Here is a 16693-nt window from a genome sequence, read left to right as displayed (position 1 = left end):
TGTTCAATATGCAGGATTTGCCGTACATTCATGCAAGAGAGAAGAAACAGCACGCTCCATCTATAGAAACTCCTGTAGTTTTTACTCTTAATGACCTAGTACCCCTACTGTTTTGTGTCTCTCTATCTAGCACTATAGCTCAAAGTTGGGGGTATAACAAATATGTTAATGCATGGAGGGAAGACTGACACGGCCTCCTTTTCTCAGAATTTTTCTATTAGAGAAGTAGGGATTCCCTACAGAAGTAGAGAATTTAGGTACCTCTTTTTGTATCAAAATGCAGAGCTAAAACATGCTTTAATTACTAAACTAGATGGAAATGCTAATAAAAGCACATGACATCTCCATGAATTCCAGGCAGATTCACTGAAATCAGTGCTCTTTCTTACAACAAACACCAAGTGATGTGCAGCAGGAACAGATGAGGATATTAAGTGTGGTTGCTTTGAGGGGCCAGTTGTTTAACTGGTAGATTGTATTCAGCGTGTTGCAGGGCAGGATTGAGGTGTAATGGTACAGCTGCCCAAGGAGAACCCACACTGTGCCTGCCTACATAATAAAACCTGTGATTTCTACACAAGCGTCTTTCAATTATACAATATGCTCTCTTACACTCTTGTTACAGGCAAATTCTGCACCTGCTGTATCAGGTTTGGTTGAACACTGATCATCAGAAACTTCAAAAAAAGGAAAAAAAAATCTCTTTGACAGTATGTTTGGAGGCACATTCATCACGTTCATTCTGTTCTTGCAAAACTTTATTTGAGATTGAATGTGGTGATCCTACAAATGAAGGACGAGTAGCCTAACTTTAGAGATCAGGATAGAACAAGCAAACTTCTTCTCCAGTGGAAACATACAGTCCTTTCAAATGTCTGTTTTGCTTGGCTTATTGGACTATGCCAGCTAGGATGCACTCCATGGTGCACATTTAGGGGTTAGAAGAAGAGACATTTCCATGCCTGTTTTCACTGATGGCCCTCAAGTCAGATGGTGAACTTGCTACTGATGTCATGAAGCATCCACCATCTGAACCAACCACCTCCAACTCTCCTCATTCCTCCTAGTGCAGTGTCATGACCTGTCTCCATCCTTCTTTCCTACAATTAAATAGATCCTAGCAATTATAAGAAGCCTTCTTTCCAATCATCGTCATTTTTGAAGTGCATACCAGTCTCCAAGATAACATTGTTTGCACATGGCAACCAATGCAAGGAATCTTGGTTCTAAATCAATTTTCAGCTGAGTTTGTGTTTGTTTGTTGTTTACTCTCCAGCCTTCTTCACCATTGCCACTCCAAAGATAAAGATCCAAGAAAGGAGTGTTTCTGAGGCATGAACCTCTGTGCATGTAGCCATAGCATCAACAGATGCTTAAGAAGCCTGGGTTTTCTAGAAGATAAGGAAGAAACGTCTGTAAGAAGCTCTGTCTTTTCTTTGAGAACATCTTCCCTTCCTAGTGAACAATTTAACGCCTAGTGAGAAAAGCTAGTCCTAGGCAGGAATGGACTTAGATTTGTCTTTAAGTATGTCTTGAGCAAACAAGCGAGACAGGTTATCTTCAATGTAACTAACTGTACTAAAGTTTCATTAGCTATACTGGACTTTATCTTGATCACCTCTGCTGAGCTAGACAAATCCTTTGAGATGAGCAGTACTGGTAGCCAAACAGCAAATATGTTCCTGACAAGGGCAGAATCCACCAGACTTAGAAATACCAATATTACTTCCTTTTGTTTTGGTTTCATAGTTTTAATTAAATATATTTCCAAATTACATAATTCTGCCATTATATGGCAGAATTGTTTATAAGTTTGCTATTGCTCAGATAAGTGGCTTATGTAAAACAGGGACATTTCCTTGAAGTAACACAGAAAGAGACTGTTTAAACCTTTGAGCTGTGAGATTCCTATTATTTACAGCACATTTGGAAACCTACAGAATATTACAGTCTTCTCAAAATGGATGCAAGTACTAGGAGAGAAAAATGCTGAGAAGCTAACCACTAGGATAACTCATGTCACCATAAAAATGCATGTTTGCAAGAAATCCCTTAGAAACAACAATCAAAATAGACAAAACACCCCACATCTTTGCAATATAAAGCCAGTTTACACTGAATAATTCAGAAGTCTAATTGGAAATAGATATAGTTTAAAATTTAACAGGATTTTAACATTCAGAAAAAGTCTGCACAGAGCATGATACAGGTTTTTACTGTTGTTTTGGTTTTGTCATGTTTCTTTTAGCATTGTTTTTCCTGCTCCTAGCCCTCATCTAGCATGAACATGCTACTTCTGGAAAGACTTGCAAAGGCTATGTGTTGATAGTGAAAATTGCTCTTATATTTTGGAGAATTTCCCCTCTCTACCTGCACTCTAGCCAACCTCTTAAACAATGTTTACTGAGTCTTTTTCCACATTGTACGAGGTGAGCATTTACATTCTTTTACGAAGCTTACCAAAAATGGGTAATAGTTAAAATGGTGTAGTAAAACCATTGTAAGGGAGTGATTACTAAGACTGTTCCAGCAGGTGGATATTAGCGCGACATGAACAAGAGTCATCCTCCCTGGTATAAAATATCATTCAATATAAAGCAGCGTATTGAAACTACCTCCTTAGTAAACTCTTTATACTCTACGCATGTTTTATTAGTCTATTTGTTCTGTTTGAGTCAAACAGTCTGATTAGCCTCTCACGTCTCTATTTTGATCCACTTTCCGCAACGCTGTTGGAAAACATCTCTGAGAGACATTGCTAAACTGGACAAGGGATATACACATATGCCTACACACAGTTTAACACCATTTCTCTTTTTCTGGAGCTGCTGTTTATTAGGGGAATTGGTTGTTTTGTCTTCATTGTACATTTATGCCTCTCAATTTTGGGATCTAACTGTGCTCCATATGCTAAAACCAGGTTGCAAGCCTTCTGAGGGGCTGCAAGTAACTCTTCCAACGCCAGAATAAATAATCTGACTTTAATGAAATAATACTGACTATAGTAACAGGTTTACTTTGAAAAATAAATGTCTAAATGGGAAGCTAGGATAGTCAAGTAACCAGTGTGCATTTATGTATATGGCTTTCAAATTACCATCTACACTTGTGCCATAAAATGATACCAGAAATAGGCTAAATGAATACAATGCTGTTATTACTACTATTATTATTATTATTATTTCACAACATTCAGGAGCGTTCAGATGCTTTACAGTACTGATAGATACTGTCACTATTCCCACAATGCAACAGGAGTAGGAGGTGGATCTCTGATCCCTCTAATTCACTGTAAAAATCTTTACATAAGTGAATCTATTTGTGGTGGTCATAAATTTTGTGCTTCCTTCCTTCCAAAGAAAAAGCAACCAAGGAAGGGAATCTGACTTTCTTTTGAAGTAAGAGAGTAAATGGAAAAAGAGCTTATTTAGCCATAATCAGATATACAATATACAAGAAAAGAAAGCTACCTTTACCTGTGAAATAAGACAGACTTGACAAGTGTGACAACATCCCGACTGGCATTGTACCCTGCACAAACAATGGCAACGTGGATGGTCTGTGGGAGAAAAGGAACAAAAAGAACAAAAATTAAAGCCTGCTCCTGTGTTCTATCATTCATTAAGGAGAGCACATACATGACAGTGCTATTATTTAGTACGGCGATTGTTAAAGATTTGAGTGGGCGTTTTGCAGCTGTTTGCAGCCCACTTGAGGCAGTTTGTTAAAAACATCTTAATTGAGTTATAACACCATCATCATTCCAAAGTCATTACTATCCCTAAATTACATCAGATGTCTGACCAGAATTGCACTTATTAGCTAAGAGCATATGTGTGCGCGTGTGTACACACACACATACCCATTTAGCAGCACACGAAATTCTGAGTATGCAAACATGCAGACACTTTAACCTTCTGAACTGAAGTTTAAAATTATGTCTGATAATTAGAAGCAGATATGCTCTTAGAAAATTTGCATTATTTCCGTCTTAAGGACAGCTACTAAGGAAAGAGAGAGCTAGCTCTCATGGATGAGCATGAGTGGAGCAATTGGTTTGCCAGGGGCTGGGTGCATCCCAGTGATAAGATAGGATACGAGCTGTGAAGGCTGGTGGTCGCTTCCCTGCCTGTGACTACCAGTATGGGCTGTACTGGCCAGTGTTAATGTGAAGTTAAATACAATCCCCACACACACATTCTCCCCACCCCAGCACCTTGGTAAATTATCACTTAGTCTGTGCCTTCTTACCTTCCTTTTAATATGAGGCAGAGGTTTACTCATCTCTGCAAGAGGAAAGGGAAAACTGAAAAGGCGCTACTAGTCATTATTATTAAGGTAGTAAGTAATAATTTGAAAAATGCTGTTAAGTTACTCTTCTCTGGTTTTAAAATTAGCCACTGCTACTCCTTGGGGACAAAAGAAAATTAATCTTAGCAAGTTTCACTCCAGCTTCCGTATTTTTCTGTTTCTTAGTGGTTGCAGAAATGAAGGAGAGTTCACCATGCTGGCAGCACAAAGCTGCGATTGGGGACACAGCTGTGAAACTGCAGGGAAGCCTCATTTGGCTTCCATTTGAAGCTTGGTTAGCTGGTTTCTCACACATGCAGCTCTCATTTTCCACAGAAAGCCCACTACACAGAGAACAAATGAGGAATTCTGCCTCCTCACATAGTCATAGATTCCCAAAGTCTGGCTTGTAACAGAAGCAGATTCACACAAGAGGTGGCATGTGTTGGGCACGTCTAAAGAGTCCATAGCCCCATCCATTAACATTGCCTGGTGCAGGGCACAATTTGAATCAAATAATTGCCAAGTGGTTGTGCCATTGTGCAGTCCCCACGTGAACATCACAGCTGCCTCCAGCCCTAGTGTGCCTCACAAGCAGAGGCACATTGAAGATCTGAGGTTTTAAGAGGACTTGAATTATTAAGCCAACTGTCTGTCCAGAGAGGTGTGAGAAAGAAAAGATAATGCAGTACATTTTGACAACAGCTCTGTGAGGTATTCAGCACTTTAAATTTATGTTAAAGTCAATGGGAGTTGAGCATGCTCAGCACTTTGCAAAAATTGATTGTGTTTCTCTCTTGTGATAACAACAGGGGAGAACAGAGGCTGGTTATTGACAACTTTTATTACAGCAGTGGTTTGTACCATACTTATGGGCACAGGTTCCTGGGGGTGCACAGATTCCTGACACTGCACACGCTGCCTCCTCTCTGGTTGCCACCTGGTCTTTCTCAGGCTTTTGGAAGACCTAAGATCCTTCTCTTCAATGCCAATTAAAATCAAATTAACTGAGAATGGTTTCATGACTGCTTTAAACATTTCACCTGAAGACACTGGACCAGACACAAACATTTTATGGGTTTTGACAGAATAGCACTGTCATACCACTGTCAACATCATTTTATACTACCTCTACTTGTCAGAAAAACTCTCCTCACAGCCTCTCTCTCCACCTTTCAAATCCCCACAAAATCAGAAATAAACTCTGTCAAGGATTTCCCGCACCTGTTCTCCTTTTCCTAAATCACATTGTTTCAAAATTAAAAGTATGCTTTCCTTGGTGTCTTTTAGCAGGTGCTGTTGCCTTGCATGCTGTTTCAGCCAGGGCACAGTGAGAAGACAGCACTTGCTGCTCTTCTGAATGTCCTTCTCCAGTTCAGAGACACAGGCATCCATATACCTTCTGCTCAGCCTCTCTGTAGCATTTGATACTATTTATCACTTATATTCCTGCCTGCGATCAGCTATAGGAAAGAGCAATAACCCTCAAAGATAATAGAAACCTAGTCCTTTTTTTCCAAAGTTTTTGACTGTGGCATGCTGCAAGACTCAGTCTGTTCCTCCTTTTCTTGATTCACTTTCCTCTGCCTCACTGTTTCACTGTTAAACAAAATAGTGGGAAAATTGATAAGTCAACATGAGGTCGACAACCTGAACTGTCTGCAGATGTTTGCATCCTAATGCAAAAAGTTTTATTTCCAGTTTTCTCCATGCTTGTTCCAAATACATTTTTGGATAGAGAGCAGCTGGCTGTAGCAAAATCCTGGCAAGACAGGGCAATAGTGGCCAGAAGAAGGGAGCACTTCAAAGAACTTGCATCCTCCTGAGTATACTACTGTAGGCATCAGCTCTCAGATTATGAAACTGGTCAGCAGCATCACAGCTCTCTCAAACCCCTCATTTTCTGTCTGCAGATGGCTAGAAGATCATAACCCCATTCCACCAGAACCGGCCACTGTGATTCACACAACCTCCGGACTTCATGGCTGCAGCTAACACCTAGAAGTGAAGCCAGATAAGCCAAGAATGTTCCAACTTCCACAACATGCGGCAGCCTCTCTGCTTGGTTCAATAAGTCCCTCCAGACATCTCACACCAAGGCACTGCGTGCTACACTTGCTCCTCACTGTTTACAATCCATGATAATTCTAGTTGTCAAACTCTAGCCTGGATGTTCAGAAGTCACCGTGGGACTAAACTGAGCTCCTTGAAAGTGTCCATCCACATACAATGCTCTTTTTAAATTGAATGATAGGCATGTTCATCACTAGTAGATGTTGCAAGAAGTCTGGACACAGGCCATTCACTGGAGCTGCTTTTAGACAATGGAACTCACTGCAGCAACAGATTAAATGATGATACCTCTTGCTTTCCAGACTCAATGAATTCTTCCTCTGCTTATACATACAGATATGAATAGCTAATCAAAACACTGTGGAAGTTAATCAAGCTGTTATTCCTATAGGCTGGGGATCAGGGACACAAACAGAATTATTTTTGATTTTAAATAGTTTAGGGAGCACTCAGGCCCAGGTACTGAAAGACATTTAAGGAAGTTAAGCTTCTTTAGGAAAGGGATTTTAAATAATCCAAGGTGCATGCTAACATGGTTTAGAAACTATTACTTTAGCCACTACAGACCAGGAAAAACTGTTTCTGAAAGCAGTATTTCATATAAGTCCATTCTGGGGTAATATTAATGGGAAGCAAATATCCAAAACCACATAAAGAACTGGGCCTTAGATCCCACGCTGATAAGGAGTATAAGGTGCCTAGATAAACAGATGTTATTTTTTTTCCTCCTCAGGCTACTTTTTGGAATGGTGAAATAATGAGCTTAACAAACTCTAATTAGTTCTTATAGCTAAAAATAATCTTTGGTAAAGCATTTCATACTTCAGTAATTTTCCAGTAGTACTAGCCAGGCCTTCCATTGCAGTTACTTAATCCTTCATAAATAATTGTTGAATGTGATTAAGAGATATTAAAAGCATGTTACAAAAATGTAAATATGCTACAAATGTTTCCCAGAGGCAGGTAACATCTGCTTTTCCTGTGTTTTACAGTGCTTAAGTTGGTGGGGGCCTGTTCTTTGTGGCTCTGGAGCACTACACACTTAACCCTATTGAGCGACACTGTTGAGAATAGTAACAATACAAATATGCCTGTAAAAATGCTTCAAATGTTAAGTATTCTGCTAACCTACTAAATGCTATACTGCTAATTAACCATTTTCTAATATATAATATCTTTTAAAAATATTTATAAATGCACACTTAATTCAAACTAAATGCCCAGTTAATGGAGGCACAAGCTGGAAAGATACTGGGATAACGTCGTAAGAAGGAGTCATAGAATTCTGTTAGCTTCCATCAGCATTATGCTCTTCTTCTGAAGCCTGTTATTTGTGCCTATGTCTGTGTAAGGACTACTCTTACTTATATTTCCAAGGTTTGTGTCAAAATTGTCTCCTACTGGGAAAGCATGACAGGGATCTGCTCCCTTCAGGGACAAGGCCCTTGGTTGGAACTCTGACTTTTTCTTGCGATATAATGCTGGTCCATTTTATAATATCAGAAGAGCTCTCCTGCGATGCAACAGAGTAGCAAGCGGTGGCTGGAATGCAACAAACCCACTGTTTTTTTATATAGATCACAATTATTATCACACAGATTATGCTTTATCAGATATTTAATGTTCATTCATTGTAACTGCACTTTCAAATGTTTTAATCATCACTAAAGATTATCCCAAATTAGATTCTGAAATGTCAGCTTCAGTAAATCTCAAAGAACTGCCTCAATGAAATAAATAACCTATTCCCAGCTCTCTTTGTCTCCCCCAGAGCCCCAGACTTCTTCTCAGGACCCTTGTCTCTTTCTACCCAAGTTGTTGACTCTTGCTGTGATATATTCCAGGGTCAGAGGCTAAAAAAGATTTAGTTTACACCGCTGAAACACTGAAAACAGATGGTGAATGCAGTCAAGATACCGCTCACACAAACATGGAACCAGAATCTACAGTAATAGGATAAACGATGAGACCTCTGGCAAATCTGATAATAAGGAAGTTTAATTTTAACTTCCATTGCTGTTACTGAATTACTGAGTGAATTCCTTAAGAAAAAGAAGAAAAAGCTATTTCATTATCAAAATAGTGTGCAGTGAGATAGGGGGTTGGAAAATAAAGTGAGGTTTCGTATTTTATATAACCATTGCCTAGAGCACAATGCTAAACCCCACTGAGCAAGTAAATTTATTGGCAAAACACATTATAAACTGCAAGGCCACTTAAACTATTCCTCCTTTAAGCTGCTATTTTTGTGTCCCAAATTGGTTGGTACATTGAACAACCAAGAACTGAGATTCAGCTCATCACTGCTTGGCATGATAATAAGAGAGAAGTGAGGTCTGCTTATTGATGGCCTAAACCTTCCCTTTTTAAAAGAAACGCCAAAATGCTTACAGGGAGGAAAATCAGACCCTCATTATTCGGAGGAGGGAAAATGAAAAACAGATTCCTCCTTTTCCCTCTCCTTAAAATAATGTTGGTTCCTTTTTCCACAGTGATGCCAAAGATGTCCAACTGGAAAGCAATTAATTCATTTTTAAACAATATTTGATATTTGCCCATTAAATAGACTTTATCTGAAGAGATAATTAGGACTTCTTTTTCTCTCCCACTTACTTTCTTTCAACTTTTATCTTCCCAGAGGCAGAAAGCAAGATAAAAGGTGATACAATATTACCCTCTTTGTAGAAATAAATGGAGGAATTATTTTTGATATCTTCACCAGCTGGGATTGGCACAAGGCCTTTAAGCAAGACTTTCTGTTTTGGATCTATCCATATTCGGCACTGTCATCATTCAGATATCTGACAACTAAATAGCTGGATGACATCCACAAAACTACTGGCATAAAATGGGGAAAACCAAACCAAAACAACCTCCCAAAACCTGCTTAGAAACAGATCTCCTGTTCCCTGCAGCAACCACACCTCTTGTGCACAGCTCACACAAAGCAGGTGGTTCCACAGTAGCATCCAGGTACACTCCTGAAAGTGACTCAAAAACATAGGCTGGCTCCATAAGCCACAATTTAATTAATTGTAAACCCTGAACTGTTCTTGTACAGATGCACAAACAAAGGAATAAGGCTTTTCAAAGCACTGTGGCGCTTTCATTTAATTTAGAAACACACAGGGTCAGTTTGCCACAGGTCTTTATCAGCACTGCTGTATTGAAGTCAGCCTGGAACAAGGCTTTCATTTTTACACCAGGTTCGGGGACACAAGAATGAAAAAGACAAAAAACTCTGAGAAATAAAACTCAAAAGATATTCAGATGATTAAATGTTTTAAAGTTTCTCAAAAAAAAGAATAATTAAAAATTATCTAAAAAGTTGCGCCCAGTAGTCCTTTAAGAGGCTGGTTTCTGAGCAGAAAGTTTCAGGGGGAAGGAGATAGGGAACCGCAATGTCCTTAAAGGATCAAATCTATCAAGCTTTGTTTCTGGCAGGTTCCTTTTGTTTATTTACCTCACATTTTTCCACTGCTGGTTGCTGCCCACACTCGGAGCTGTTCCCTGCCACAATGCCAGCCCGCAGGCTCTCGCTGTCACCTGTCCCCTCTTCCATGGAGTAGGTTTTGGAGTGATTGCCACGGTGGTGTGAGGGGCTGCGACTCTGTGCCAGGCTGAGCTGCTTGCGAAGCACACGGTTCTCCTCCTCCACCTCCCGCATGCGGATTTCCAAGCTCTCGCGCTCCCGCTGGCTCGACGCCGTGTACCGAGGACTGTGGGGCTGGGATTCAAGTGGAGACAGCGACACTGGCTTCCCATCTGCAAGAGAAGGAACAAAACACTTTTGTCAGAATATACTTGAAGTTGCATTTTCCTTTAATGTCAGCACCACGAGGCAGGGATGTGTTTCAAATACAGCCATGTTTTACGCAGAGTTGGAACTTCAAGGCAATGCTTAAGTGCATGGTAAACTTGGACAAATGCTGAAGTTCTATGAGCTACAGGTCCTACTAATTTTAAAACCACACTAAAAGATAAGCATGTGTTTCTTTTGTCCTGGACAGGGCTGCCTGCCAGTCTCTAGTCTGGGAAGACAGTCAAGAACAGAAGGATTTAATTCAAAGACAATTAATATACAGTTAAATAAATTTTAGAAATGTATGCAAGACAAAATAATTCTCCTATTCCCCATTTCCTCCACAGTCAAGCTACAGGATTTTGGTTACCATTTTGTGCCAAACAGTAGCCGCAGCTGATGCACATGTGACGAGCATATGTTTTTTATTCAGCAACACAGTATTATGTGCTTGCTGAGAAATAAGAGGTTTAGAAGGACAGAAACATTCGATATACATGTGGGTCAAATTCTGGAAAGTATTTTGGCTGAAAAAGACAACAAGGGAATTTCGAAAAAAGCAAAATGATTCAATTCAACACCTTTAACTGAAAAGTTATATTCCAGAAATATGAAACACTTCATTTTCACATTTTCAAAAGGCATCTTCTTTGTTCAAAACATCTTTTAAAAATTAGCTATATATAAAGTAAAGCTATATATAAACATAAATTAACTTGAAACCAAGGTCCATAACCAAAGACAACAATTGCAACACATTCTACCATCACTTCCCAGTACATTATTGCCACCAAATTCTAAGGGAGCAAATAGGGATGCAGCTGATGTGTTTTCAAAGGAGACATATTTTCCCATAACTTTAATAAAGCTATATATATACACACAGAGTACTTGAAAGGTGGTAAAAAACCCTCAAACTAAACTACGGTTCAAAAATATTCAATTGAAATCAAATTGAAACAAAGCAAAAGACAGTGAGAGTTATTCACAGTGTCATAATTAGCCAGACATACCTTTACAGTGAAGATACGTGAGTATCTTATACTAAGGTATTTCTCTGAAATCACTTTCTACCTGCATGTATTAAAAAGAAATGTTTGCTATTTAATAATTTTTCCAATGCAGAGAGTCTCTTGGCTTTATCAAACACCAGCTTGAGTGGTTTAGAAAATGAAAATCATGCAGTTATTGTTTAGCAGTTCTCCTTAACAAGTACATTTCTCACCTTCTGACTCAGAACTATCTCCCTGCTATAAAGAACTGCTCGTTGCTTGTTCTCTTCCATTGATGCATATTTACATGAATGGTGAGGAGTCCTCTAAACTGAGTTCATGAAAAAACAGGTATAGAAATCAAAACCTCAATTCTAATTTCCACTGTTGAGTTATACAGGTGTACACACTTCCTGTGATCTATATAAATAGCTACCCTGGTTTTAATACACCATTTGGACAGAGTATCTTGCATTTGCTTGCAGGCTTCCTCCTGCAAAAGTTTTCTAATTTATTATTTTTACCATTAGCAAAGCTTATGGATAACTCTGAGCTTGAAAAATGTCTCAAGACAGATTCTGATGTTTGGCCACTGATATTTTGTAATTTGAACGCTCAAGCAAATAGTTATTAAAAATCAAATGACAGATTTGAAAAGCCTGAAAATCATGGCTGCAACAATAGAGAAATGTCAACATTAAGGACAAAGCCATGCTACAATTAGAAGTGCAATAAAATACTGAGTTATCTTTCTCCATCCAGCTTGGAAGGCATGGAACTGAAATTGTGTTATTTCTCAGCTGCTCATAGCCAAGCTAGGAAGACTAAAACTCATTTGGATGTGATTATATTGCATTCCTATTACTGGACAGCAAGAATGTATTGTGTGGAAACTCTCAGATGAAAAGAAAAAACAACACCCCTACTCACCCACACAACAACCAACCTGTGTTATCATGACATACAATTACAATGCAAATCTAGCCAAAGACTTCACTGGCAATCATAACTCCCTACTTGATGAATATCCAGTATGACACAGATGTTACTTATCTCTTCCTATTCTTGTCATTGGATTCTGCTACCTTCTCAAACAATTACCAGAAAAAGTAGCAAGATATGGAAGTAAATCTCAGAACAACTTTAATCAAAATTTCAAAATATGGAAAAAATTTAGACATCTCTTTAGCTATTCTACGGACATAAATCAATAGGTCATAAATGTTGCTTTGCCAAAATTAACAAAAAAGATACCATTTTGTACATCTGAACAAATGCAGCTATATTCATGAGAACAGTTGAACTGTTTCAACACCATATTTAGAAGAAACAGCATAGTCTGAGAAAGGGACTGAAAGAAAATATCACCTCACTGCCTCAGACTGGAAGTTGCAGCAACTAATGAGACTAGCTCAGTGTTTATGCAGCCTTAGCTTTAAATGCCAGTAAACTCCACCACTATCTTCTCAGTAGTACATATTTCTGCTGGTATGTAAAAGGCAGTAAGGAAATCATGTCAGGAATTATAAATCCAGCTAGCTTCTTGATCTGAAATATATAACTAGTTGAAATATATTGATTTATGTATGATACTAGAAAAATTATCCACATTTTGTTACAAAGTGCTAAGTCCAAGACATTTTCTGGGATGATCTCCTCAGGGTTCACACAGCTGGACAAATCCTGTTTTGTTACTTACATTGCTGATTCTTCTCAGGTGTATCTTGATTTTTTGGTATATTCCTAACACACCAACTCCCTGCTGCAAATGATAATGTGACAATTCCAGGACCCATTTGAAATAAAAGTATAAAATCAAAAGTGAACTGAGTTTGATCTTAAGACTTAGAAATCAAGTAATTTTTGTCATAAATGTTGAGATGGTCTAGCTCATAATTTTTGCACATCTGAGGATGGCAAGGCTGGTGGCAAGGTACTACATGATTTAGTCCTATTAGCGGACTGGACATGTGAAGGTATTTTTACTTCAGTAGATATACAGACATGGCAAAATGCCTCTTGGGAGCTACTGCCTAGTAGGTAAACACCAACACATGCTACCCTGATCTGCTTCCTATCAGTTTTCAAGGCAATGCAAGGACTGCGTGCTTCACCTCATCTTTGAAGAAGTAGTAAGTGGACTAATGTAAGGGACCACTAATATTTGATTGACTGTGTGTGCTGCTTGGTAGAAGAGTTAAACTGATTGCACTGCACTTGAATTTTATAGTTTTAAGTAACTGGCAGAGTGCTCTGAGCTGATGTCTAGGCACTTTTTATCTAATCTAAATCAAAATAAAATAACATAACACATAACGAGGTCTGTGTGACTTTGGGACAAAAGATCTCCCAGGGAACATTGCAAGGAACATTGCTGTGCTCTGAAGCAAGTAGTATACTTTTGAATGGTGTAATAAATAATAATAAAGCTATTATTTTTTATTCTTCATTTGGGTTTATTGCTCTATTTTGGGGCCTTGGCAGTCTCAGATTTAATATTTTTTTTTCTATCTGTGTCAAGCCTTTTACTTCAGACTTTCTGTGCTAATACAACTGTACCAAAGAAATAAAAATTACCTACAAAATTCCACTGTCCACAAAACAAAACACAAACACAAACCTGAATAATTATTTCATGGTTGACAGCAGTCAATGACATATCATCACAGTAGGTCGAACAATTCCGAAAACTGGACAATATGCAAGTTATGAATTCTATGAATTATTGAATGCTTCTGCATATGTGGAGTCACTTGTATTTAAGGCAAGAGATTTCATCAAACCTTACTTAAGCAGAGCACCTTAAGACACTGGAAGAAATAAAGCCTAGAGAAAGCAATCCAGCATAGTTTCTTTGAAAGGAGAGGGACTGAAGCAGTGGAATTTTCTTACATACAAAACCTAAAGGATAAGCATTAACATCAAGTTCCTAGTTTTGTAGTTATCAGACTTAGAGAGGTGATAGTCCTGAAAAGGAACCAGTGGTGCTGGAAGCTTGCTGGGGAAAGAGCCACAGAGAAAACAAAAGTTTAGCTAAAGGTTAACTGCAGGGCTGGATAAGGGAGAAAGAAGCAGAGTTTAGGGAAGAAAAATTCACCCTGATTCAGAGGAGAAGACAAGTGCAGAAGCAGGGATCCTGAGTTTCTCAGATGACCCTGATCTGAACTCAAATGCTTAAAATTTTGTTAGGTACTAACTGAGGCAGGCAAATTCATGTAGCATGTTGTGGGATTTTTTTTCCTTAATTTTTTACATTTCTTTTGCTATCTTAAGTGCAAACTACTTGTTTTTTGGCATCTTTACAAGGTCTAGAGGTTTCTATGTGTTTTAGCTATTATTCATCCCCTGCCTAATAGCGTGTAATGCCTTTATAATGAATTAACTGACGACAGTGAACTCTAGGCTGCCTCTGAGATAAGAGGAAGTTACGCTGCTCACAGATAATGTTTCAGTCTGTCTGACTACAGATACAAGAAAACACCACTCCTCCATTTCACGTTTGTTCACATTTGAAAATTCACATTATCAGTGCACTCTTTGAGGACTAGCAGTATAACAATTTTAACCAAAAGCCAACATTTTGCAGAAAGAACTGGGATAGCAGGCAACCACCCTCATGAATTTCCCCCTGTTAAGGCCACAAGCAAAATCATTTGAAGCTCATTCCACAATTATTTTTTCCCCATAAAGACCATTGTAGAGAACTCCATGGACCCTAAGGGAAAAGAAAAATAAGACGACTGCAGTCAGGACTATGGAGACATAAAAGCTCTGTGTAAGCTGATAAACTATCCCTTTTCTTTTGGAGCTCTAGCTCAGCTTTAATCATCTAACACCTTAGTACTCTATGCACTTCTGCTCAGCTGGATGCTCTGGTAGGTATTGGTTATATGGGCAGCTATGAATGAAGTCCTTTTTGTTAACAGTTTGGTACTTTAAGATATATGCCTCCACAAGTAGGTGCTAAGGCATCCCAAGGTGCCTTATTCTCACACTCACCAAGGCATTTTTTTCTCCGATGCCTTTTTGTGAATCACTGCAGTGTGATCTCAGCTGGAAGTAGAAAACCTTGCCCAAATAACCATCTTAATAGTGGAATATTAATAGTCTAAGCAATTTACTCCAGATCTGTGAACACAGACCTTCTTCATTCTAACGTGACATGCAGCAATTATGAGCTTATGCTTCCAAGTTTCAGTGGTAGAAAGTTGTGCCATTGAAAGGTGTCACAGTGAGAACACTGAAGGCTGATGTCGACTAGACAGAGACAGCACAAGAAACGACAATCAAGCCTTTCCATACTGCCCAAACAAGTCTCGTCAGCTCTGATAGAAAAGGTGCTCACATCAGTATTAAGCACAAACCTTTCTCGGGATTTGGCACAAACAACACGTGCTAAATTATATGTTCATTGGTAAGAAGAGACTGTTTCCACACGAGACGCCAATCAACCATCAGCCTTGGACTTAGGCAATAGTAATTGCACTTAGGCACTTCAGCATGTCCTTTAAGTGCTAAGTCTGCATTCACTTCCACTGCTGTTAATGGTACTTAAGCACATGCTAACATGTTTTATTAACCCAAACCTGAACCATTCAATTCCACTGCAGGCCAGCCTTACTTAAAGCATCACATTATTGCCTGCTGCTCATATACAGGGAATGTCCTCCCACTGTCCTTTCTTTGAACAAAATAGCCCTCTACAATCAGTGGATTCGGAAATTAAACATATCATACACAAAAACCCTACACCCACAGAACATCAGGTTTGCAAAGTGTATTGGGTTTGCGTGGCAAGGTTTTGGTAGCGGGGCGGGGGCTATAGAGGTGGCTTCTATGAGAAGCTGCTAGAAGCTGCCCTCATATCCGACAGAGCCAATGCCAGCCAGCTGCAAGACGCACCGATTGCTGGCCAAAGCTGAGTCCACCAGTGACAGTGGTAGTGCCTCTGTGATAACACATTTAAGAAGGGGGAAAAACTGCTGCGCAACAGCAGCCAGAAGAGAGGAGTGAGAATATGTGAGAGAAACAACTCTGCAGACATCAAGGCCAGTGAAGAAGGAGGCGGAGAAGGTGCTCCAGGCACCGGAGCAGAGATTCCCCTGCAGCCCATGGAAGTCTATGGTGGAGCAGATATCCACCTGCAGCCCATGGAGAACCTCACACTGGAGTAGGTGGATGCGCTCAAAGGAGGCTGTGACCCCATGGAGAGCCTGCGCTGGAGCAGGCTCCTGGCAGGACCTGTGGCCCCATGAAGAAAGGACCCCATGCTGGAGCAGGTTTGCTGGCAGGACTTGTGACCCTGTGGGGGGCCCACGCTGGAGCAGTCTGTTCCTGAAGGACTGCACCCCATGGAAGGGACCCACGCTGGAGCAGTTCATGAAGAACTGCAGCCCATGGGAAGGACTCATGTTGGAAGAGTTCATGGAGGACTGTCTCCCATGGGAGGGACCCCACGCTGGAGCAGGGGAAGATGTGAGGAGGAAGGAGCAGCAGAGACAATGTGTGATGAATTGACCATAACCCCCATTCCCCA

General features: G+C 39.6%; 1 protein-coding gene across 4 annotated transcripts in view; it reads right to left on the bottom strand.

The window, feature by feature from the left end:
• The window catches only part of LARGE1 (LARGE xylosyl- and glucuronyltransferase 1), a 303277-nt gene that overhangs the window by 150312 nt on the left and 136272 nt on the right, over positions 1 to 16693 (bottom strand). For all 4 annotated transcript variants that reach the window (XR_012775792.1, XM_075501659.1, XM_075501666.1 and 1 more), the window contains 2 exons: positions 9827 to 10128; positions 3477 to 3559 (listed from right to left, as the gene is read on the bottom strand). Coding sequence is in view for 3 of the 4 variants with exons in the window: in XM_075501659.1 (XP_075357774.1) it covers positions 3477 to 3559; positions 9827 to 10128 (385 nt within the window). In the remaining variant the exon portion in view is untranslated. The remainder of the gene's footprint in view (positions 1 to 3476; positions 3560 to 9826; positions 10129 to 16693) is intronic.

This window comes from Mycteria americana, chromosome 1 (assembly GCF_035582795.1).
Source record: "Mycteria americana isolate JAX WOST 10 ecotype Jacksonville Zoo and Gardens chromosome 1, USCA_MyAme_1.0, whole genome shotgun sequence".
Taxonomy (NCBI): Eukaryota; Metazoa; Chordata; class Aves; order Ciconiiformes; family Ciconiidae; genus Mycteria; species Mycteria americana.
The sequence above is the reverse complement of the archived record's forward strand: the minus strand, read 5'-3'. Positions and strand labels throughout refer to the sequence as shown.